Source organism: Mytilus galloprovincialis, chromosome 12 (genome assembly GCF_965363235.1).
Source record: "Mytilus galloprovincialis chromosome 12, xbMytGall1.hap1.1, whole genome shotgun sequence".
NCBI lineage: Eukaryota > Metazoa > Mollusca > Bivalvia > Mytilida > Mytilidae > Mytilus > Mytilus galloprovincialis.
Window position 1 is genome coordinate 45,099,198 of NC_134849.1, and position 25,693 is coordinate 45,124,890.

Consider the following 25,693-nt stretch of genomic DNA (forward strand, 5'->3'; position numbering starts at 1 on the left):
ATGCGCATAAGAATAAAAATCATATTTCCGGTTTATTATGATGACAAGAAAAACATTGAGACATTGATTTAATTCGACGGAGAAAACGACATAACAATGCCATTATTTGCTAGTTCAACACCATTTGATCCTGATGTCGGTGAGGATATACAAGCCCTGCTTTTAATATTGAAATCACCTTTTTTTTTCGATAATTCATTAGGGAATAAAGTCCATAAACATCCTGTCTTTTCTTGAGACTTGACCTGCTGACTTTTCATTCTTGAAAATGTGTACTATATATTTGTACTTGTTTTAAAGAGAAATTCTCATATTCAAATATTGTTTTTTTCGATTAAAAAAATACATGAGTGATTTTGAAACTACAGTTATATTATGATAAACATGATAAATAGTGTACATGACAAGTCATCATCAGGGTCATTAATATATTATTAAACAGAAATTCTATCATGATTAGTATTAACCCTAATAATTCAGTCCCTCTCCTACTTGTGAGGGCCCGAATTCCTAACACGATAAAATCTCTTCATAAATCCTGGATTTTGATTGGTGCCCTGTAGAATAGGTGACCAATCAGCAGGGTTTAAGCTAGGATTTTGAGGGCTTTAGTTACTTTTGCACGCTATGAAAATCAACCTTTTTTTGGTGTAACTGTAAGGGACCAATGATGTATGTTACTAGCTTCGTCTTTGACTTTGTCAGATTTTAAAGGACTTAGGCATGATTGGCAGTCAGTATTGTATGATTTGACTGTTTTAGCCCTTATTATGAAACATTCTGACATGGCATGTAGAAACTTAGTTCACAATTTCTCTTCAGTTTGTTCCAGAGGACATTCCTGATCAACAAAAGTTGGATTCATTTTTTTTAAACAAGGACTCACAGTAGAAATTAACTTGCAATGATTATATCACTGCCCAATCATTATCCTTATAAAACGTCTAAATCGATATTTGGAAATCATTTCTATTAAGTTGGAACTGTATAAAATCCTTTTTGGAACAAGTATAACGACTGAAAGGAGGTTGTAAACAAATCAGAATAGATCACGCTTACTACTTTCGTTTTTTTAAAATGAAACAAAAACGGGAAGTGACACGTGGATGATAAATTCAAAACAAGTGCACATTCATCAGGAAATTATCATTTTTCGGTTTAAATTACTTTTGTAAGAGATATGTACTTGTTTCTCTCGTTTAATTGATTGTACATGATTTCGTATTTTACGTTTTTAATCAGGGTCTATAAATAGTCACAGGAATACTTTTACGCATGCGTAGCACACAGTACAGGAAGCACCTGTTTAACTCGTGAAGACATCTCTGAACGTTTTGAATAAAGTTCTATATTTTAAATGGAAATTGTCGAAAGTTTTTTTTATAGCAATTTAAATCAATTATGACGAAAATGTGTTCAAATGACGAATCTACGACAAACGAACTTCAAATTGTGATTGTTTGAGAAATATTGAAATTCAAAAGCAAACTGTCCAGGGGTAACAATTTCGATCAAATGACGAAACTATACTACTGCTGGTTGTTAAAAAGCAAACTGACTGTTTTTCCTGGGGAAATAATTATTATGGTCAATTATAAGGTTTATTAATAATTAACGGATAAGTGACCCATCCAATGACGATAATCGGATTAGTTGTAATCACAACCTGTAACACCTGTCGAACATGTTAATTACCTGGGGGTCATAAACTTGTCAAAAACATAAAGACAGGTAGATTTATAGCTTTTAATGCGAACATATTTTTACATTTTCAAAATTTAAGGGAATACGATACAGTAGCAGGGGCAGATAATAACGTTTTCAAAACTGTCCGTGTTGTTTTCGCGACGTTGGTAACCAGAACGTTGTAATTTCACGATGTTTCTAATAAGAACGTTAACATTTCGCGACGTCGCTTAAGAATAAGTCATATTTCGCGGAATATTCTCTGACGTCATTAATTTTGGTTGCGCGAATTTCAAAAAAGTACCTTCTAAAAAAGTGGCCATACCGTTTCTAAAAGACGGAGAAACCCACCGAAGAGCAGTGAGATTAAAGGAAATACTTGAGATGTACAAAAATAAATCAAATACAATTTTGCATGACGAAATTGATGAAATGGTGATAGACACGGAAGAGAGTACTGACATGGAAAGACGGAAAAAGAATTGTGGAGCTTTTTAGTCTGGCACTGAATAACTGCCAAAACTGCACGGCCCAATAACACAATTCGGAACATAACGACCTGCAATAGCTAATTATGAGTATTGGTAGCTACTTAACGTCCAGCCGCAAATATTTAATTACACATGTATGACATCCAAATGTCACTTTAATGAAACTTAAAGAAATGAGAAAACGTATGAACCCGTGATTCATGAGTAAAAATTTAACAAAATCTATTATTATAGGGTGGCCGAATCGGGTCTGGTGTTGAAATCCATACACAAAAGTCATTACTACGGAGTGTTGTACAGCTGTGCAATATTTTTCATGACGAGAACAGTTATTTTCATTTATTGATAATGAATTCGAAGTACATAATACTATCTTGAACTGAAAAATATCAGAATCAAAATAGTTAAGTTTGTGTCTTTTTTTCTCTTGTTTAGAATTTGGCAGCCTCAAAGTTTTACGGAGAATTGTCATTGTACATTGTAAGGCCAAATTTAACAGACTATCAATGAAATAACAAAACCGACTGCATGTGCGAGACCCTCATTGGTGGACAAGGTCGTATAACACCCCTATTCGTAAATAAAATTATAAAAAAGAGATTGTCTCATCCTGTTCTGGACTTGAAATTGGTACATAAAAAAAATTGCTGATTTTAATTGATATTTTAAAAACATATAATATTGTATGTGTATGTAGAAAAACTGTCAATAAAAGTCCGTTAAAAAGATTCAAAAAAAATATTGGTGTCGTTTTTGGTTTGATTTTAAGCAAAATATTACCAATAGATGCAGAATTGTCACACGTTAGTTTGTTTAATTGGATGTATTATTTTTGTATATGAAACTGGATGTAATAGACCAAAACAAGAAAACGCACGTTCACATGCTGTTAAAAGGGGTTGTAATTAAATGGTGTCTTTTTGGTATTGGTCATCATATTTGTATTTTGTTCATTGTTTTGTACTTAAATCAGGCCGTAAGTTTCCCGTTTGAGTTGATTTGCATTTGTCATGTATAGGGGCCTTTTATAGCTTACTATGCGGTATGGATTTTACTCATTGTTGAAGGCCGTCCGATGTCCTATAGTCGTTAAGCCATTTGGTCTCTGATTGAAATTTGCCTCATTTGTAATAATACCACGTCTTCTTATTTGTATAAGCACGTCCCTATTGTACTTCAATGTATTGAGAGATAAAAATTGAAGTATCGGCAAATTTACACTAATTGCAGACAGACAGATCAGAAAGTGTACACACGTTAAAACTTGTCGTATAATTAGACAATCGGACAGACGAACAAATTGTTTTCAATATAGCTCTACTTCTAGACAAACAAGTACGCCACTATTCATACGTATACGCCGTAAAAAAAGGTTATGTAACTTATCTATTGATAAAGACATCTTTCAATATTATTCTCTTATACCGGCTGCTGCACTTCCTATGAAATATTATATTACAACTTCATTTTCGGTCGATTGAGGCAATAATGGCATGAGTTAAATTGCACAAAATAGCTCTTTTTATAAAACAAGAAGTACTGCTTATAATTTAAATTTGAAAGATGATTATCTTTTGAATGTAAAAATAAAATAAAAATCAAAGTACGTCGGAACCTAAAGTTGACGATACGGTATCGGTTTTGTCATTGTTGAAGGTTATACTGTTGTCAATTTAAGGTATCGCCTCACTTAATTTATAGTTGGTTCACATTTTGTGATGTCAATAATGTTGTCTATCCTCTTACAGTTCATGAAGCAATTTAGAACTAATGTCGGAAGGAGATGCACCTTTATTTCAATCAGATTTTCTATTTTGCCGTACATCTGACAAAGCAATCTGCTAGAATTCTTTTTTATAGTCTTTTTTTTTTTATTATGAAAAGGTTCCTGTCCAAATTTCGTTTCGTAAATGTTTAGGACAAATGTTTTTTTTCATTTTATGATTTACCTTCTTATAAATTTTTATGATAAGTATCAACGCTTTGAAAAACACCTGCAAACTCGTGTACGGCGGGAATGCTTACACGACGTTGTTGCGATTAAAACTAAATTTAACGTAATTTAGCGCCATACTGACAGACGTCGTAAAAATTAAGGTTTATGGCTTTTATTGAAAAAACAAGCACATGGACCCCAATTTTTTTCTTTTGCAATCAATCAAGTACTGTTTCAAGAGCACTCCGCCAAAATTTCAGGAAAAAATCAACGATCAAATTTTTTCTGCACTGCCGAAAAGACGCAAAAATATGTTCAATTTCTTTATTTCAGATATAGCAATCTAAATCCGGAACATGATGATTTGATTTAACCTTAAACTTGTTTCAGCATGTTGATGCCATTGATCAGGGGAATATTTTACAAAAAACCCGGTTAAGTTATGACTTTTCATTCAAAAGTATTGTTACTTTCTTTAAAAGTCATAATTTATGAAATTTCAGGGATTTTCTTCCAAATATGCAAATTTCGAACCAAATTATCTCAAAAAGTAAGTCATGAAGGTACTTTTTTCTTTGCATATTTGAAAAGTACACATTGAAATTGACCTTCTATCAAAATTTTAAGAAAAAATCAACGAGGGATATCTACTGTATCGTATGCCCTTAAGTGACAAAATTGATTTGAAATACTTTCGTCAATGCGAAAACTCTTTCGTAAATTACGAAAGTGACGAGCGCTAGCAAAATCACTGCCAATCAGCAATTAGCACAATTTTATCGAGATAGGTTAATTCCGAATGGTTGATTGAAGATTTTTCATTGTCTATGCATTCAGGCGTTAATGGAGGAGCGGAATATAACGACTGAATTATTCGGGTTAGATTAATATAAGAATTCTTTAATAAATAAGCATGATAGGGTTAAAAAGATAAAACAGTATGGAGAGGCTGCTCTGGCTCCCAAAAAGTTGGAGCCAGAAAAATCACCAGCTTCTATATTTTTGTCGCCAGTTTTGCAAACTTTAGAACCAGCTAGATCGAGTCTTATTTTTTCTACAAAAATTTAATTTCTGTATGCACTCAGCCTGTATAGGGTTAATATACATACAACAAAACAACATGTGTACTTTATTTTTTTTTGTCAGTATTTTATCTGTTTTACAAATAAATGCAATTTCAATTTCAGAAAAAGCTACCAGTGAGCTTAATACGACAGAGGACTGGGGTCTTATTATGGACATCATTGACAAAGTGTCTACAACTACTAATGGGTAAGAAAATATAAGTCAATTGACAGGACAGTTACAGGTATAAGAAGTCACTCAACATGTTCATCGTAGCTGCAGAAACACACACTCCAATCACAGCCGTATAGAAAACAGTCATTAATTTTGTACTTACTGAAGTGAAAAAAAGAATAAACTTTAAAATACAATACATGTACAGTACCCTTCAAAAATATCGATTCGATTTCGTTTTTTTCCGATTTCCGTGTTTCTCGGAATCACACCGAGTACCGCGGATTTCACTCCTAAAATCCTCCAAAGATTCTCTCCCAACACCGCGTGGCTGTTAATTGGTTTATTGGCCATCGGAATTACTAAAAATTAACGACGCGTGACAACATAATCGGATTACCCAGATAATTTACCTATGAACATTAAACGATCTTGGTTGCACAGGTGTGCTTTAAAATCACGGTATTAAAAATTGAAAATGTTTTCCTTTCTTTGACAGATAAAGATGTGACAATATCAATGAGAATAAGATTATTATTATCTTATATGTTTTTGTCCTTTGACATTATCTTTGAAATAAAACGTACATACGAAAAAGTATGAAGAAAATACTTGTTATTTTGTGTTTCTATTACAATCCCGTCAGGTCATATATTGCGTTCTTTCAACAAGGACGATTTTGCCACAATTGGCATCTTTTATAACTTATTCAATAAGCAATATCGGCGCATTAATTGTTCATTATTTAAAAAATCAACTGGCTAATAAAATCATGCTGTTTTTTCGGTAACACGATTCATCGGCTCATCAAGTAAACTTAATTAAATGCGCCATGTGAAATATTATGTTTCACAACCTCGATACATTTATACAGACTAGAATAATTTAAATTACTAACAGAAACTGTAAAATGACAAGTCTGTTGAACAAAGGAAATAACTTCAAGTTATATTGATAGCGCTCATCATTTTCGCATTTTACAGAACGGGTTTCAAATTGACGAAAGTATTTATATCAATTTCGTCATTTAAATTTGGAAAGTGTAAAAATATTTTCACTTTAAAGTATTATAATTCTACCGGTCTTCATGCGTTTGACAAGATTATGACGCTCAATCAGTAAACGTTTACAAAAGATGTTAAAAGTTGTGATGATAAGTAATCCGCTTATCGCTATCCGATAGGTCACTAATCCTTTAATTAATATCAAACCTCAAAATTGCCCATCATAATATTCTATTCCAGTTAAATCAGTCATCCTTTTATTTTTTCAAAATTTCCCAAACGCCTACAATTGGCAGTTCTTTATCGTATTATTATACCCCCGCTTTAAAAAAGGGGGGGTATACTGTTTTACCTCTGTCTGTCAGTCCGTCCGTCCGTCAGTCAGTCAGTCCGTCAGTCAGTCCGTCCCATGAAACTTTCGTCACATTTTTCTCAGGAACTACACATCCACCCTTTCTGTAATTTGGTATCAACATTTATATATGTCAGCCATACCGTGTGATGCGTTTTCAGATTCATCACTTGACAACTTCCTGTTTACCGAACACTTGTCTGATTTTACACATGATAGCCAAGTTGAAAATTTTCGTCACATTTTTCTCAGGAACTACAATTCAAGGATTTCTGAAATTTGGTTTCAGGATTTATATAAGTCAGCTATACCGTGTGATGCGTTTTCAGATTCATCACTCGACAACTTCCTGTTTACCGAACACTTGCATATTTTTACACTATTAATATTATCCACTTGCGGCGGGGGTATCATCAGTGAGCAGTAGCTCGCAGTTTCACTTGTTGTCATTTGAATACAATTATTCACCCGGACAATTTCCATCATAATTTCAATATTTCATCAACCGTAATTTATATTATTGACCATGGACATATAACTAATGTCCAGGCTACTTCCCTTTTTGAAAGATAAAACATTAACATTCAAATAGTTAAAGATGTGTTCTCGTTTATTCGGATAAGAATTATATTTTTCCGATTAATCAATTGTAAAAGGACCTTCCGGAGCCTCAATACGATTGCACAAAAATGTCGTTCTGCAACTTTAGAAACCTTGAATGGACTTTCCCACGGTCGTCTAGAAAGGTCACCTGAGTTTACTAGTACGCGATATTTTTTCCCGCCCTTTAAAAAACTCGTGCTTTGATAAAATTGATGTTAACTATTTTTAGCAACATTGTTAAGTAAGTCAAGTTCAAGTTCAACCCAAACTGTTGATAACTGAGATGTGTATCGTGGAATTGTCTTCTCACGGCAAATAATTGTTTTTAAAATCTTTTGTTTAAAATACACAAATTTACATTCATTGTGCGAAAATAAATATTATACAAAGATATAAATTTTCAGACACGTAATTTTATAATTTTCTTTCAACTGCTCAGATTAATTTAGCGAAAGTTTCCGGTTATTTTTACACAAGTATGTTCATTTCGTAAATAAACTATTAATTTACTGGTGAAGACATCGAGGTCAAAATTAAGTAGTTTTTATTTTTCTATTAAACTTATATACAATTGAAAGAATTAACAACAACATTTTGCTTTTAAATCTTTTATTCATTCCAGCAATTAGATAATCGTAAAAAAAAACGGCCGTAGATTTACACAATTATTACGGGGCTATTATTATGCCTAATGAATGGTGAATAAATTTTCCTTTTTACTTGCATATTCAAAACTTTTAGACATATAATTTTTAAATAAAGACTAACTTTGAAGTAGAATATTTGGTTTTTCACATATTCCACTATATTTTATAATCGTTTTTTTTTTAAAAAGCAAGTACATTAAGGTTAAGATATTTTTAGATGGGCTAACAAAAAATACGAAAATAATTTGACTTTAGTTTTTATTACCACAAATTAAATTTAATAAGAATAGAAGACATTTAAAATTATACACCTGTTTGACACTTAAACTGATACAGTAGACCGGAAATATAATTCTTTATTACTTCAACCTTTACCTGTCAGGTAATCCAATTACCCATTCAGTCTTGTGCCGGTAGATATCAAAGTAGGATAAGGGCAATTAATTCCTCGGTGTAGAGAGTGAGCTCGTTATCACAATAAACATTTACCTGATTTTGGGAGAGATTACTCCCAAATTCCTCCCAACATTTTGGGAGGAATATCGGAGTTTTTCGGAGTGGCTCCGACATTTTCCTCGGTGTAGGGTGTGGGAGAGTTGGTCCTCTTGAAGGGTACTGTATATATCATGTATGCATCTTCAAACATATTATACATTTGCATGATTATTTACTGGCTATGTCATAATGAGAACAATAACAAGTGTATTGTCCTCCAAAACACCAAAAATTTCCAGACACTCATTTGATACATTTCAAGACTTGAAGGTGGATACTAACTTGCTATTGTCTTAATAGCCTGTGACTAAGTGTGATATTATACCATTGTATACAGAAAGTGCAGGTTAATGGTATCTCAAAGTAAAAATAGTTTTTGAAACTTAACTTATAAATTATAGTTTTTTTTTTACAGGAAAATCATTGATTCAAGTAATCATGGTAATTACTGTATTTCAATTTTTATTTTTTTATATTTTTTTGAAAATTTAACTATTAACAGGCTATTATTTGAACTTGGAATTATTTTTAGTTATGGAATTTGCATAATTTCTTGTGTTTAAAATTTTTAATAAATTCCATGTTTATTCTGTACTTTAATGTTCTGTGCTGCGCAAAACACTTTCTATTACAAAGAAGATAGGATATTTTCAATAGAATGAACTGTGCTGCGCACAACAGTATCTATTCAAAATGCATTTTATGGAAAGTGTTGTGAACCGCTCAAAACATTATCATGATTACAATACCAAATAAAAAAGGGATTTATTAAAAATTTCAAGCACAAGAAATTATGCAATTCCATAATTAACATGATTAAAGATAATTCCAAGTTCAAATAATAGCCTGTTCAATAAACAATATGATAAAAATGTCAAATTTCTTGATCATGATGCTTCTATCTAGAAAAAAAACATACTGTGGTATGAAAATAAATTTTATTTGGGTTATAGCTGATTTTGAAATTTTGAAATGAGTTTGTAAAAGTGTAATATGAGTGGATAAAAGGTCTTTTTATATTTGCAGACCCAGGGACTGTTTGAGGTCCATTGTAAAGAGAATGAACCATAAAGTTCCATTTGTATCAATGCAAGCTCTCACAGTAAGTTTAAAAAATATATATTTATTGTATAGTTCCAAATTATTTGGAGAACTTGTACATGTTGTAGCTGTTGGTAATCCTTTGTATAAACAAATAATTTATGAAATTAATTAACAGCCTTCTAGCAAGGATATGAAAATGGCAGTTTTATGATTTAAAAAAGGACACCTCAGCATGTAAAATGAATAGAAAAATAACTTCATTAATTTTGAGTGAAATTGATTATTTAAGGTTGTACAATGTTGTACATAATTCTACAGGGAGGTAACTCTTTAAAAATCGGCTGAACGTTTAAATCATGTTCTATCTATAGTTAAAGAAACATTAAGCTTCTCAATGATTAAAATTGGTGTTAGTCAAACTGCTTTATGTCCACTGTTTATGTCTAAAGAAAATTTTCCACTAAAGAGTTTGGTTCAAGTTTTTAGAAATTTTTTATATTTTTGTAAAAGGTTCCAAAGTAAATATTTTGTCACAATTTTCTGAAAATTAAATGAGCCAAATTAATTTAAGTGAAGGTGTTTGGTACCAACTGAAACATGTTAAAAAAATAAACAAAATATTCTTTTTTATTTCTACAAGTTCTATATTAACATGATTAACAAGATAATATTTTTTTGGATTTTTTTTCAGTTATTGGATGCTTGTGTAAATAACTGTGGGAAACAATTCCATTTAGAGATAGCTTCTAGAGACTTTATATCTGAAGCTAGAACTTTGATTGGACAAAAGGTGAGTAAACTTCTGAAGCTATAACTTTGATTGGACAAAAGGTAAGTAAACTTCTGAAGCTAGAACATTGATTGGACAAAAAGTAAGTAAACCTCTGAAGCTAGAAGTTTGATTGGACACAAATTAAGTAAACTTCTGAAGCTAGAACATTGATTGGACAAAAAGTAAGTAAACTTCTGAAGCTAGAACATTGAATGGACAAAAAGTAAGTAAACTTCTGAAGCTAGAAGTTTGATTGGACAAAAGGTAAGTAAACTTCTGAAGCTAGAGCATTGATTGGACAAAAGGTAAGTAAACGTCTGAAGCTAGAACATTGATTGGACAAAAGGTAAGTAAACCTCTGAAGCTAGAAGTTTGATTGGACAAAAATTAAGTAAACTTCTGAAGCTCGAAGTTTGATTGGACAAAAATTAAGTAAACTTCTGAAGCCAGAACATTGATTGGACAAAAAGTAAGTAAACTTCTGAAGCTAGAACATTGATTGGACAAAAAGTAAGTAAACTTCTGAAGCTAGAAGTTTGATTGGACAAAAGGTAAGTAAACTTCTGAAGCTAGAACATTGATTGGGCAAAAACTAAGTAAACTTCTGAAGCTAGAACATTGATTGGACAAAAAGAAAGTAAACTTCTGAAGCTAGAACATTGATTGGACAAAAGGTAAGTAAACGTCTGAAGCTAGAACTTTGATTGAACAAAAGGTAAGTAAACTTCTGAAGCTAGAACATTGATTGGACAAAAGGTAAGTAAACTTCTGAAGCTAGAAGTTTGATTGGACAAAAGGTAAGTAAACTTCTGAAGCTAGAACATTGATTGGACAAAAAGAAAGTAAACTTCTGAAGCTAGAACTTTGTTTGGACAAAAAGTAAGTAAACTTCTGAACTACTCTGAAGCTAGAACTTTGATTGGACAAAAGGTGAGTAAACTGGATATGCAGTATGGGCTTCACTCATTGTTGAAGGCAGTACAGTGACCTATAGTTGTTAATTTCTGTGTCATTTGGTCTATTGTGGAGAGTTGTCTCATTGGGAATCATACCACATCTGTTTATATCTATGTTTATGATGTTAGGCATTAACAAACAATATAAACTTTATATACTGATTTCACTGTAAGTCTCACTGATTTATATATATGTAATAACCAACAGGATTGCTGAAAATCAAAACTGTGGGGAGTCATATAGATAAAGTATTCATAAAATATGAAAACAGCATAAAAATTTGTTAAAGTTAAACTTGCATGAATCTGCAGCAACTTTAGTTTTGTGAACTTCCTAATTTAATATCTTTACAAAGAAAATGAAACCTTCAAATCTGATACCCAGCAAAGCCATAAAGACAAAAGTGTTGAACATCAGTATGACAGCCTTCCAACTGAAGTCTACAAATTACCTATAACTGATTAACAAAAACTATACAGATTTCATGGTCACATATTGTATAAAAAGTGTTCAGTCTTTGTTTTCAAGCTTTTCCCAACAATTACCATTGAAAAATTCGCAGAAATACTTATATATTTTTCTAATCAGAGTTTATTGAAAAGTCAAAGGTTTACATCAGCAATATTTTAAACATTTCGTATTGAAACAAACATTATACACAGAATGTAAAAATTTAACAGACAGAAGCTATTTCACAGTGATGTAAATAAACAGTAGACACTCATCGCTAGATAACATTTATTAGTACCATCACAGCGTACCATATATGTTTGATGAATCTGTCTCAAGCATTGTTTAATTTTTTGATACTTTGCTTATATACATTAATTGATTATTTGACATTGATTTAATAGGCACATCCAAAAGTTGCCCAAAGACTGAAGTACATGGTGAAGAAATGGACAGAGATGAAAGAATTCAAAGATGATCCATCTTTAAAGTAAGTTATTGAAAACTGATTGTGAAAGTAATATACTTTGACCACATGCTATGTCTTGACATTGCGCGAACTTGAACTGAACAGTAGACTTGGTCAGTGCTTTGTAAGGGGTCGTAATGCAAATACTACTGAGTATTTTATTTATGAAGTTTTTAAAGTTTGTAAAGTAAACTTTTGTTGCAGAAAGCTCGACATAGGGATCATCCATAGTGATACGGCGGCGACGGCGGCGTTAGCTAACTTTTTAAAAGCTTTATATTTTAGAAGGTGGAAGACCTGGATGCTTCATACTTTGTATATAGATGCCTCATGTTACGAAGTTTCCGTCAGTCACATGTCAAATGTCCTTGACCTCATTTTCATGGTTGAGTGGTCAAAGTCAAGTTTTTGAGTTTTGGTCTTTTTATCTAATACTATATGCCATAGCTCAACTATATTTGGTGTATGGAAATATTTTATGATCTATATGTCAGTCGCGCAGGTTTAATTTGACCTCGACCTCAATTTCACGGTTCATTGCTCAGTGTTAAGTTTTTGTGTTTTGGTCTATTTTTCTTAAACTATAAGTAATAGGTCAACTATATTTGTTGTATGGAAGCATTGTTAGCTGTACATGTCTGCCTGGCATGGTTCATCTGTCCTTGACCTCATTTTCATGGTTCATTGGTCTTTGTTTAGTTATCTTGGTTAATGTTAAGTTTATGTGACAGTTTTTAATAAAGCTTTATACTTAGGACTATCAACATAATATCAATGATTAGTAAAGAAGGCGAGACATTTCAGTGTGTGCACTCTTGTTATTGATATACTGGTAATAAAAACTGCCAATCCAACATGCATCGTTTAAATTGTATTTCGTCATATTTCATTATATTATGACACAAAAAATTACATCCATCCTGAACTGATCTATACTCGTCAAAATCTATTGGGACTCACCATTTCTAAAAGTGATGAGTCCCAGGACTCACCATGAAAAATTCCTAGTGAGAACCCTGGTAAAGTTTCAAACTCATGAGAAAAAAAAGCATTGTCAATTTTGAAATTGTAATAACTATCTATCTTGTCTGAGGAAGATATTGTTACATTATCCTTCTCAACCTACTTACTTGTTTAAAACCTATGTTTTATTTAGTAAGCGTTGTAAATACAGTTAAGAAATTCATTTTTGTTAAAAACATTCTCAGATCTTGACAGTTTTTTTCATAACACAGAGAAAATTGATCTGGATATTTTTTGTTTTGTTTCTAACCAGTTGTCCAGTATAGATTATCGCAAGTTGAACAACAGATCATCATTTTTAGGTGCTACATATTGGATGTTTTTGCCTTATCAAACATGTCTTATTAATCAGTCTTTTCTGAAGTTTTCATTACTAAATATATTTTATCACCTTGATAATTACATCATACTCAGTTTGTTTACTCTCATTATTGTAATTATATATTATGTTATTTTGCTATAGCATTATGTTTGCTTCTGCACTGAAATATATTCATTCATATACAACAGCATATTTGTGTTTTAAAAGTACACACTGAAGTTCCTGCATTTTTGTTATTTTTACCTGTTCAACGTGGGAGTGTACGCTGAGTAGTCAAAAGTTCAGATAGTTTCCCTCTGACTTCCTTTGGAGTTCACATACCATTTTGTTTCTTTCATCGAAAAAAATAATAGAAGATTCAAAACTATTCAAAAATCAGTTATATAATTTTTGTATTCCACAATTTTACAAAATGCGAGATTATGAATTCAAGTGCACAAGAGTAGACTGTACACAGTGGGTAGGTAGAAAAAATAAATATGCATGAGATGTAATGCACATGCATATATAATGAATGCACATTCTTTGTTTTTTTTCAGCTTGGTACCATCATTTTATGATAGTTTGAAGAAAGAAGGTGCTGATTTTTCAGACCCTGATGCTACAGTAAGTTTTTATTTAATTGATGAGGCCAAATAAATAATATGTGTGTTTCTTATTTCCCTACCTACTTTATATTTTAAGCATAGAAATAGCCTACCTTAAAGTTTTTTGGGTAATTTTATTCAATAAGCACTGTTTAAGTCGGAATTTCTCTCCCATAAACTAAAATTTGTAAAATGATACAATATCCCTACCTTCCTACCCTTTTATTTTCTAAGATGTAATAGGAAACACACTTGTTATTTTATTTGGCCTGATTATAAAAAAGATGATGGGGTATAATTGCCAATGATACAACTCTCCACAAGAGTCTAAATGACACAGAAATTAACAACTTTAGGTCATGGTATGGCCTTCAACAATTAGAAAATCCCATAACGCAAAGACAAGTTTCAAAATGCCCTGAAATCACAAATGTAAAAGAAATGTGGTATGAGTGCCAATGAGACAACTCTCCATCCAAGTCGAAATTTGTAACAGTAAGACATTATTCGATTGTCATATCATCAAATGTGACAACAGTAACCATGGTAACAGGCTCTATGCAAGTTAAAGAACCCAAATAACAACTCTTCAGTTGAGTTCATTGATAAAATCGATTAACCATCTTTGATTTTCATACAACCTGATTATAGCTTTTTAAAAAAACAGGTACATTTACATGTATTATGAAGCAGGTTTTCATCGAGAGAATCAAATTCATTGAATATAAAAAGAAGCATTGACAATATGATTCTTATTTAGTTCGATCAATTGGATCTTTTTAACACAGCTTTTATCCACTATTGTTTTCAAAAGAACTTTGTGTTTACTTTATGAAAAAAATCACATGAACTAACACAGAATTTATGATTTTTCAGCCAAAGAAAACTGTGGTACTTAGTGCAGATCCTAATGTGGTACAGAGTCGTGAAGAAGAAGATGACCTCGCTAAAGGTTTGTTTATATACTTTGTGTTACTTCATCATGTAAAAAATACAGCATTGCACCAAAAAATGTATAGTTTTATGTAACAATTTAAAATTGTTTTGCTGGTAGTAAATGTCTTCTTTTTTTTTTTAGATTAACTTGAAATTTTTTTAACATATTAAAAGAATGAAAACACTGAGGAAGAAAATTTAAATCTTAATATTTTTTTTTTAAATACCTGAATACATAAATTTGTCTTAAATTCTACTGAAAATTTTGCTGAAAGTTCGTTTTCACTCAAGATTAAATTAAAAGATGGTATTTTACTTAAACCGAAACAGTTGTATAGAGGTGTAGTTTTGATCTTATTGTTTTGACAGTTGAAAATCTCTTAAGGTGGTACCCAACTCTTTCACTACAATTAATTTGGCTCGTTTAATTTTCATAAAATTTTGTCAAAGTATTTACTTTGAGACTTAAACATGTTAAATAAAAATATAAAAATTTAAGGTGGGAGATAATCTGTAAAATCAGCTAAACGTTTTAATTACATTGTGTTGTAAAGGGAATATTAAGCTTCTCAATGATCAAAATAAGTGTTTGTCAAAATTCTATATAACCAGTGTAATTTTTCTGATAAAACGGTTGGTTCAAATTTTTGGAAATTTTAATATATTTTTATCAAAGGGTCAAAGTAAATACTTTGTCAAATTTTTATGAAAATTAAACGAGCCAAATTAATTTTAGTTAAAGTGTTGGGTACCACCTTAAACAGACCGTTTAACAACTAATTTTCAAGGGAAAAAATATGGTACTAATGTTGTCATGAATATGTAAAGCTAGGATCTTTCTTTATTTAATTACATCAAATAAATTTGAAATTGACGGTATTTAATTGCCACGAGAGGACTTGAAAGGGTTAAACGTGAAATAAAGAATCTGCTAAAATAAGTTGCTTTACATTATAACATTTACAAAATATGTTACAATGCAAACTGGTTAATGACATAAATGACATCAAACTTCATCTGGTTATCCTGTGATATGGTTTCAGTTCTTTAAAAATTACTCCTCCTGTCTGTCATATCTAAGCTGGTATATTATAAGTAAGCTCTCAGTCCATTTTGTTAAGTGTAGAAATAAACTGTCTTGCTTTATTTTTTAGCTATCCAGTTATCTTTACAAGACAATCAAAGGTCACAGGTGAAAACCCAAAGTCTGTATCCCACAGGAATGACTGGTTACCCTTCAACTGATGTCTATGCTTCTAGCAGTAAACCAAAGGAACTTAGAAAAGTAAGGAAACAGTTGATTATACAGCAGCCCTGTTGTAATACATGATTCATTAGTTTTAGAATTGCATTGTAATGTAGATAGATAAAACATGGATATTTAATAGAAGATGTTCATGTTTCCAACTTTTGACTTCGGGAATACATAATTTTCCACATGTCACCTTTTCTCAGTCTGTGGTAAGACATTCTGGTACTCGGTCAAGCTAGAGTAGTTTAAAGAAGTAAAATCAAGTTATAATCAGTGCAATTTTGGGGAAAAAAGTAACTTTTTTATTATGTTTTTATGCCCCATTTATGAGCATTATGTTTTCTGGTCTTTGGGTCCATTCTTTCGTTTGTCCATCTGTTTGTCCCGCTTCAGGTTAAAGTTTTTGGTCGAGGTAGTTTTTGATGAAGTCGAAGTCCAATCAACTTGAAACTTAGTACATATGTTCCCTATGATATGATCTTTCTAATTGTAATGCCAAATTAAGAGTTTTTACCCCAGTTTCACAGTCCACTGAACATAGAAAATGATAGTGCGGATGAGGCGTTCATGTACTATGGACACATTCTTGTTTATACAGAAAAAGAAAAGCTTAATTTGATAATTGCTTTGCCAGTGAAGAGCAGAATAATTAATACAAATTACTGTTTAGCAGGTTGTTTTCGTAGGTGTAAAACTTCCAAGATTTTCATTAAATGAGGTATATGAAATATTTTGGTGGTTTCAAAACTTTTATCATTACCTTTGCATGAACACTTTTAAATTGACGGAATTTATCTAAGGTATTTTGTTCTATCCGCCAAAATAAGCAAAAATTTACACCCTGCTAAATTAACCAGCTATACAGTATGATATAAACAAATTTGTATGCCCCACCTACGATAGTAGAGGGGCATAATGTTTTCTGGTCTGCATCCGTCCGTCCTTCCATTCGTTCGTTCGTTCAGGTTAAAGTTTTTGGTCAAGGTAGTTTTTGATAAAGTTGAAGTCCAATCAACTTCAAACTTAGTACACATTTTCCATATGATATGATCTTTCTAATTTAATTGCCAAATTAGACTTTTGACCCCAGTTTCATGGTCCACTGAACATAGAAAATGATAGTGCAAGTTTCAGGTTAAAGTTTTTGATCTTTCTAATTAAAATGCCAAATTAAATTTTTTATCCAAATTTCACAGTCCACTGAACATAGAAAATGATAATGCGAGTGGGGCATCCGTATACTATGGACACATTCTTGTTAATATTCATTTTATATGCTAGACAAAATCATCAGAAAACAGTAAATTTTTCATCTTAAAAAATTGCATTTCCACTTTTAGGTGAAAGCTCTGTATGACTTTGAAGCTGCAGAAGACAATGAGTTAACCTTCAAAGCAGGAGAGCTTATAAGTGTAGTCGATGACAGGTAAGGAGAAAAATATAACATACACAATTATTCCTTTAACCATTGAACTTAAATGTATATTTTTGGTCAATAAAAAAACAGTCTCAACTGTTCTTGAGTTGAGGAAAAGTGTTTCAGACTTGAAATAAAGTCCTGTATATACCCCTCTTAAATTGCAAAAATAAATTTATAAGCTACTGAAATTTCTGTCATGAAAGTTAGATGTAAAGTAATACAAGTTTACATGGGATATTAAAAGATTTTCATAATATTTTAATGTCATTTGGTCACATTAAAATTAGTTATTGACTGGAATCAAACATCAGTAAACATTTAAGAATTGAATGCTTCTTTTTGTAACTTCATTGGGGTGTAAAAGCGTTGACCGAAGTACATTTTGTATGAAGCGCGAAAGCTTTTACAACCCTATGAAGTCACAAAAAGAAGCATTCAATACTTATAATTACATTTTGTAGCTATGATCATGAAAACACCAATTTTTTTTTTATTTAATTCACCTGTGCACTTTATTGTTGGACCACGTATTATCATGAATGAAAAGTTTTATTGAGTAATGCAATTGCTTAAGGAATAACACGTGATGTGCAGTTAGCCAATCAGAATAAAGTATTACCATGAAACATACATCTAATGTAATTATTGTAAGATGATCATGCATGACATCCTTCAGAGTGACTGTACAATACACATCTGCTTACAAAACACACCTGTTTACAATCCACACCGGCATACAAAATGCACATTGTAAAATACACACTTGCATACAACGTACAATACACACAAGTATCTCCATATATATAAAGTTGTATTTAATTGATAATATTTCTGTTTCAGTGACCCTAACTGGTGGAAGGGTTTTAACCACCGGGGAGAAGGATTGTTTCCTGCAAACTTTGCCACAGCAGATCTTACTGTTGAACCAGAGGAACGTAAGTATTTATTTAAACCATTTCCGATATTGAATCCTTAATCAAATATCAAAACAGTCAATTAAGTGCTAATGTAATTCATTAAAAAATCTCTACAGATCACACTTAAATTTTCATTATGGGCTATTCCATAAAATTGTATAAAGAAGGGTAGGAAGGAACTTTCAAAATATCCCTACAACCAAGAACCATTTATGTAGATAATTTTGTATAATGGTAATAGACGCATCCTGAAAAAAGACCCACATTCATTAATTAAATTTTACTTCCAACCCTCTCTCATACATCGTAATGAAATATTCCTAATAAGACTTAAAAAGACTTTGACAAATATTTTATCAATTGAAAATTAAAGTTTTGTTTTGTGACAAAATTTACCATCCTGTCTCATCAGGTTTTCTTGAATCAAATGGTCACCTTTTTAAGCAGATCTGTTGCCGCTCTTTCAGGGGGAAATGAAAAACTTTTTTGTGTCATTTTTAGTAAGTCATTAATAAGTATGAAGATACAGAAATATAAGCCAAGATTCATACATGAAAGTTTGAACACAATGGAAAATTAATTTTTCAATCTGCTTTATAAAAGATTGAATTTTGTAAATCATTTACATCATTATATCCTTACAGCGGAACATTTGAAGAAAGTGCATTTTAATGAAGAGGTACAAGTCAAGACTGTAGAAACTGCTCCAGAAGATGTTGAAATTGATGAGGTAATTGCAATTGAGTTCATATAATCTTGAATAATGTTCATATAATTGAAGGGGTGATTTAAGGCAAGTCTCAAATTTTGTTGAGAATAAGCCAATTGGAAATGCATTATAAAAATAAATTTACATAGAATAAATTTTGCAAAAAATACTACAATGTAGATACAGTTTTATTTAAGTTTTAATATGATTTCAACTGTTTGGAAAATTGTCAGAAATCAATTTGTACAGAATGTACATTTATACTTTAACCCATTGAAGTCAAGGGAGATAACAAAATGAAAAAAATATTGTGAAATTTTAATTCTTATAATATTATAAGATGATCTTTAACACAAAGACATAAGAAATGTGGATTTTTATATATTGTAAATTCAGCAATTATTGCGTGCATTTATTATTGCGATTTTGATGCTTTAGACTAAATTGTTTTTGTTTTTTTGTTTTTTTTTTTGCGATATTGAGGAAAATCCTGTTTTATTCATATTAAAATGTCAAAACGCGAATTTTAATTATTGCAATTATAACCCTGTTGTATTCATCGAAATAATAATAAAACATAGCAACAATTTTTAAATTTACAGTATTATTTCAAGAGGCAAAACCAAATAAATGTGAAATGTATTATACATATTTTTGTATACTACTCTTTTGAAATGTGAATCAGGCTTCATTTCAAATCTTTTCCAATAAACATGATAAATAAGATATGTTTGTCTTTCCATCCTTGTATTTATAGATCAATTCAGTTGTCGTACTGCTAATGTTTATCATTCTAAATGTTCTGTTTGACTAATTTCCAACTTTTGTATATTATTAAACAGGAAAAGATAGATAAAGTTTTACAGTTGATACAGAATGCAGATCCTACAGGAGAAACTCAACCAGATTCTCAAGAAATGTTACAGCTAGAAGGTATTATAGATTGGTGTAAAGCAACTAAATATTCTCTGTAGGATGAATATTTATCATGCTATATATATCTTCATGTCATACGTATCTACTTATCTACTTATTTGGCAAGTGTTTCAGTTTTAGTTATATTGCAACTGTTAAATGTACATCATTTCTGACATTGATAAGTACTGTAAATTCAGAAATTATTTCAAGGTTTTTTTTAATGCAAAAATGCGAATGAGTGAAAATTGCAATAATACGGACTCACATTCTATACCTGATTCATATTTCTGTATGCAGATTTTCCTCACATCGCAAGAATTAATCTCCCATTTTTGTACAATATTTCAAAAATCGCAATAATAAATGCACGCATTAATTTCTGAATTTACAGTAATGTTTTGTAATAGTCACTTAATGGTTTATATTTAGACTTTAAGATATGCTTTATGGGATAGTTGCTGGCAGTTGGTGTGAGGAAATCATTTTAAAAATTTTGGCTGATCAAATCAAGGCATAGTCAACTTTAATGACAGAATGCTAGCATCCCATTGGATAAAGTTTGTGTTTTTAAAAACAATACTAAAATATATTGAACACTATGAATTATTTGAGTAGCCATAAGTTCTTGTATACTACATTTATTACTAAAGGTTTAAGGTGGTAGACCTTGGTTAAGGGAAGTAACTCTTAAAATCATCAGTACGTTTGTGTCAGCCATTTTCATAAATATATTCTAAGCTTCTAGGATACATAGACTATTTCCAATCTGTTTCAGGTAAATGCTTAAAAAACATTGATGAAACTTGGATTTTACAAACGCATAACTGATTTAAAGAGTTATCTCCCTGAACCAAGGTCTTCCACCTTAAATGTTCAAATCTCACTTCTTTTTTTTCTTCAGAACAGTGTAAAGCAATGGGACCTTTAATAGATTGTGAACTAGAGAAAATAGACAAGTAAGTGACTTTGTTAAGACTGTATATAGAATATATTTAATGGCAAATTTTGCATCATGTGTTCTCTGATCAATATAAGAAATAAAGATATGGTGTATGATTGGCTATTAATGAGACAGCCAGAATCAAAATGATCTGGATTTAAGCAGTTAAAGGATAATATATATTAAGCCTTTAACAATGAGCAAAACACTTACTGTATAGGTAGCTATAAAAAATCCAAATAAGAATAATTTGAAACAATTCAACCGTAAAAACTAGTGGCCTATATATATATATTTTATAACAAAATAATTTATGAAAAAAAATAATATGTTCACTTAATCACATGGTATAGTGTGCCAAACTTTTAACCTCTTTGTTTGAACAACTAGTGAATGTGAAGATTTTTTTCAATTTTTTATTGAATTAATCATTCTAATTTTATTCTAAAACTTTTAATAAAGCATATTTTCTCACACAATTGTTAGAAAAAAATAAAACAAAAAACCACTTAAGCCGCATTGCATTGGTCAGAATATCAAACGATTCAGAAAAGCATCAATTCAAATAATTAATTTTCCATAAGTCATGGTGGTCAAGTGGTCAAAGTTGGTAAACTACTGTATCACCAGCCTGTCAATACTAAGGTTAAGATTTCGAATTCTACAAGTGGTAGTGGCCCAGACTTCAATCTTAATGGACTTGGATTGTTAATTTTTGTACCAAAGATTAATAGTTTGCTTCAGCTTCCTCCACAGGGGCAGATCCAGTCATTTAAAAAGGGGGTGGGGTCCTAACCCAGGACAAAGGGGGGTTCCAACTACATGTCCCCATTCAAATGCATTGATCATCCAAAAAAAATTGGGGGTTCCAACCCCCGAAACCCCCCCTTTCCCGGATCCGCCACTGCTCCAATATGAAGAACTGACAGCAACAAAATAGCACAATAGCGCTGTGATGAATGTGATGTTAAACACCAATCAATCCATTTATCAACAGTCCATGTACATCTTTCTGGGTTTAAATAAAAAATTGGATATATTTATTTATGATTAAAAGTCATTTTTTTTTTATCAATTTACAGAAAATATGCTGGTTTGTGTGAACTTAATACCAAGATAATGGAGTCCTTGCAGATGTATCACAATTTGATGAAGGAGACTCCAACACCATATATTAAAGGTGGCATGTCAACTGGACCTTATTCTCTACCCATGCAGATGCCACCCCCTCAAGATTTTTCTAGTCAAGTAAGTGGAATAGTATGATAATTTAGATTATTAACCGGATTTTTGTGACAAAAAAGTTGGTTATTGATTTGGGGATGTACGGCGGGCAGTCAGGCGGTCGGTCGGGCGAGCGGCAACCAAATGTTGTCCGTGCATTTACTCATGAACCGTTCAACTAAAGCTTTTAAAATTACTGACAACAAAATGTAGGTCGAGTTCAATTATGACGATTTTGACTTGTACCGATCAGGAGTTATGGTTCTTGAAAGATTGAAAAATGGCATTTCCAGTCGTGTCCGTTCATTTACGCATGAACTGTTCAACCAAAGCTTCCCAAATTTAAATATGTTGTTACTGATGACAAAATGGAGGTCAAGTTGAATAATGACGATTTTGACTTTTACTGTTGAGGAGTTATGGTTCTTGAAAGATTGAAAAATGGCTTTTCCAGTCGTGTCTGTGCATTTACTCATGAACTGTTCAACCAAAGCTTTTCAATTTTTAATATGTTGTTACTGATGACAAAATGGAGGTCAAGTTCAATAATGTCAATTTTGACTTTTACCGTTCATCAGTTATGGTTCTTGAAAGATCGAAAAATGGCATTTCCATTCATGTTGTTGCATTTACTCATGAACCATTCAACCTAAGCTTTTCAAATTTTAATATGTTGTTACTGATGACAAAATGGAGGTCAAGTTCAATAATGTCAATTTTGACTTTTACCGTTCATCAGTTATGGTTCTTGAAAGATCGAAAAATGGCATTTCCATTCATGTTGTTGCATTTACTCATGAACCATTCAACCTAAGCTTTTCAAATTTTAATATGTTGATACTGATGACAAAATGGATGTCAAATTTGATATTGACGATTTTCACTTTCACCGTTCACCAGTTATGGTTCTTGTGATATTAACAGGACACAAATAAATGTTAATAAATCCGGTTTGCTGTCGATGTGACAGCCTCTTATTTTAAGGAATAATATAACATTTAAGACAGTTTTTTATGCCCCATTTATGGGCACTATGTTTTCTGGTCTGTCCGTCTGTCTGTCCTGCTCTAGGTTAAAGTTGTTGGTGGAGGTAATTTTTGATGAAGTTGAAGTCCACTTAACTTGAAACTTAGTACACATGTTCCCTATGATATGATATTTCTAACATAAATGCCAAATTAGAGATTTCCCTGATTTTTACAGTCCACTGAACATAGAAAATGATAGTGTGGATGGGGCATCCGTGTACTGGGGACACATTCTTGTTTCTTCAAAAATACTGTATAAAACTTCTTTAACATGCATACCTGCATTTTGAGATATTAACATTTTGTTTCATTAATTTGATATATTTGTTTGTTTTCACAGTTTGGTTTATTTGGCACCTATAAGTTTAAATTACCAATTTGAACACATCAAAAGAAAATATTCTTCAAAAAGATATATGCAGGACAAAAAATCTTTGAAAAGTATTTGCTGCAATTCAAGGTTAAAACTTTGTTCTTAAAATCTGATATTTTGGCTGTGTCATGTTTTGCTTACTGTAAATTCAGAAATAATTGCAATGTTATTTTTATTGTGAAAATGTGACAGATTTCTAATCGCTATACTTAAAACTGGCATTTTGAAATCTTTTATATAAATCAGACAGGAATTTTCTGAAAAATCCCATTTTAGTCTAAAATCGTAATAATAAATGCAGGCAAAAATTTCTGAATTTATAATATTTGGCACCTTAGATTAAACACCAAAACAAAACAATCTTTAAAAGATAAATTCATAATTTTCAATAATCATAAGTAAAATATTCAATTGTTAGCAATAATTATGCGAATAGAATAAAAAATAAGAGTTGTCATATATATTTTTATAAACATCTAAATACAGTCAGGTTCTTTTAGAATCTTAAATATTTTTATTTTATTTTACAAATTACTTCATTTTCAGATGTATAATGGTCAACCTCAATTCATTCCTCAAATAAATGCACAAGTTGGAGGGCAAATGACAGTGCCAAGTCAAGGTCAAATGCCACAGATGACAACCCAAGTTCAAGGCCCAGTGCCACAGATGCCACAGCCTGCACAAAATTATGTAGGTCAGGTACCCAACTCACAGAATTACTCAAGGTAAAGTTATCTTAATTTATTTTACAGTGATATAACTTATGAAAAGTGCAATCAAATTTTTCACAAAGTTTTTATTTTTGCAAGAAGAAAATAAACGATATAAATTTCTGCAAGAATGTAAGTCTTTAAATTCCTTTACATGAATGCATTCAGAAAATAAGAAAATTTTGAAATTAATTGTTGTAAGGTTGAATAGTAAGGGAAAAATAAAGTGTCAACGAAAAAAATAGGTTTACTGTGTTGTATGAATATGTTTCATGTTGAGTTATAAAACAAAACTAAATGAACATTACTATTATTTACAAGAACGATTAAAAATTATGTAATATCAAATTGAGAATGGAAATGGTGAATGTGTCAAAGAAACAATAATCCAACCAAAAAGCAGAACACAGGCCAAGGCCACCAATGGGTCTTCCACATAGTGAGAAAATCATGCACCAGTACTTCAGTTAACAACATTTTTTACTAGTTCAGTAAAACTGGATGTCACACTTAACTGGATATCATATAAATGAACTTATATCAGAAGACATACAAAATAAATAAACTGTTTACTATTTCAGTAATGCAACAGACCCACAGCAAATGTATAGCCAGCCACCTGTTCGACCAGATGTCCCTAGTGTTCAATCCCATAATCCTCCACAGAATAACATCCAATCACAGCCTGTGTTACAAAACAATTATAGTGTTCACCCAGTACAGCAACAGTTTTACCAGCCTCAGCAACAACCATTGTTATAACAAAATATTTGTAAACAGAAAATAATTGATTATTTTTAAAAACTTGAGTGGGTGTTTCTATAAATAGAAAAATGAAGAGTTGAACTTTTGTGAGTGCAAGCATTTTGCAATAAAGTGAAAAGATAGTAAATGAACCACAGTTAATAAAAATATATGAAGTAACTTAAAAAATGTAAATAAAACTTTATCAAAATAGACCATTACTGGCATTTTAAAACTATTTTGGGTTGTCTGACTTCAATTCAGATGAGACTATATATGGCAAAAAATTATTGAATAACACTAAGGAGATAGTAGATTTTTGGACAAAATTGTCAACTTATGACTTAATAATCTCTGTATTTGGTAAAGATGTGTGTTGAATAAAAGAATCTTAGTTCTTTATTTGATGTTGCTTAATTTGCAAAAATTGTTGCATTTTATT

At 31.3% G+C, this 25,693-nt stretch overlaps 1 protein-coding gene across 1 annotated transcript; it reads left to right on the forward strand.

The window, feature by feature from the left end:
* On the forward strand, positions 1–25,448 carry LOC143053919 (signal transducing adapter molecule 2-like). The gene is made up of 16 exons (XM_076226720.1): positions 1–139; positions 5,301–5,385; positions 9,480–9,555; positions 10,189–10,287; positions 12,081–12,166; positions 14,030–14,096; positions 14,954–15,029; positions 16,168–16,298; positions 17,606–17,691; positions 18,526–18,620; positions 19,247–19,332; positions 20,154–20,244; positions 21,131–21,185; positions 22,252–22,417; positions 24,341–24,522; positions 25,089–25,448. The coding sequence occupies exons 1-16, from the start codon at positions 97–99 to the stop codon at positions 25,267–25,269; spliced, it is 1,605 nt and encodes a 534-aa protein (XP_076082835.1). The 5' UTR covers positions 1–96; the 3' UTR covers positions 25,270–25,448.
* The last annotated feature ends 245 nt before the right edge of the window (positions 25,449–25,693 follow it).

What these genes read in the sequence shown, in the direction of transcription:
- LOC143053919 (XM_076226720.1), top strand. Translation starts at nt 97, where the DNA reads ATGCCATTATTTGCTAGTTCAACACCATTTGATCCTGATGTCG. An exon ending in TTTCAGACCCTGATGCTACA is followed by an intron (nt 14,097 to 14,953) that starts GTAAGTTTTTAT and finishes ATGATTTTTCAG; the next exon opens with CCAAAGAAAACTGTGGTACT. An exon ending in CTCAAGATTTTTCTAGTCAA is followed by an intron (nt 22,418 to 24,340) that starts GTAAGTGGAATA and finishes CTTCATTTTCAG; the next exon opens with ATGTATAATGGTCAACCTCA.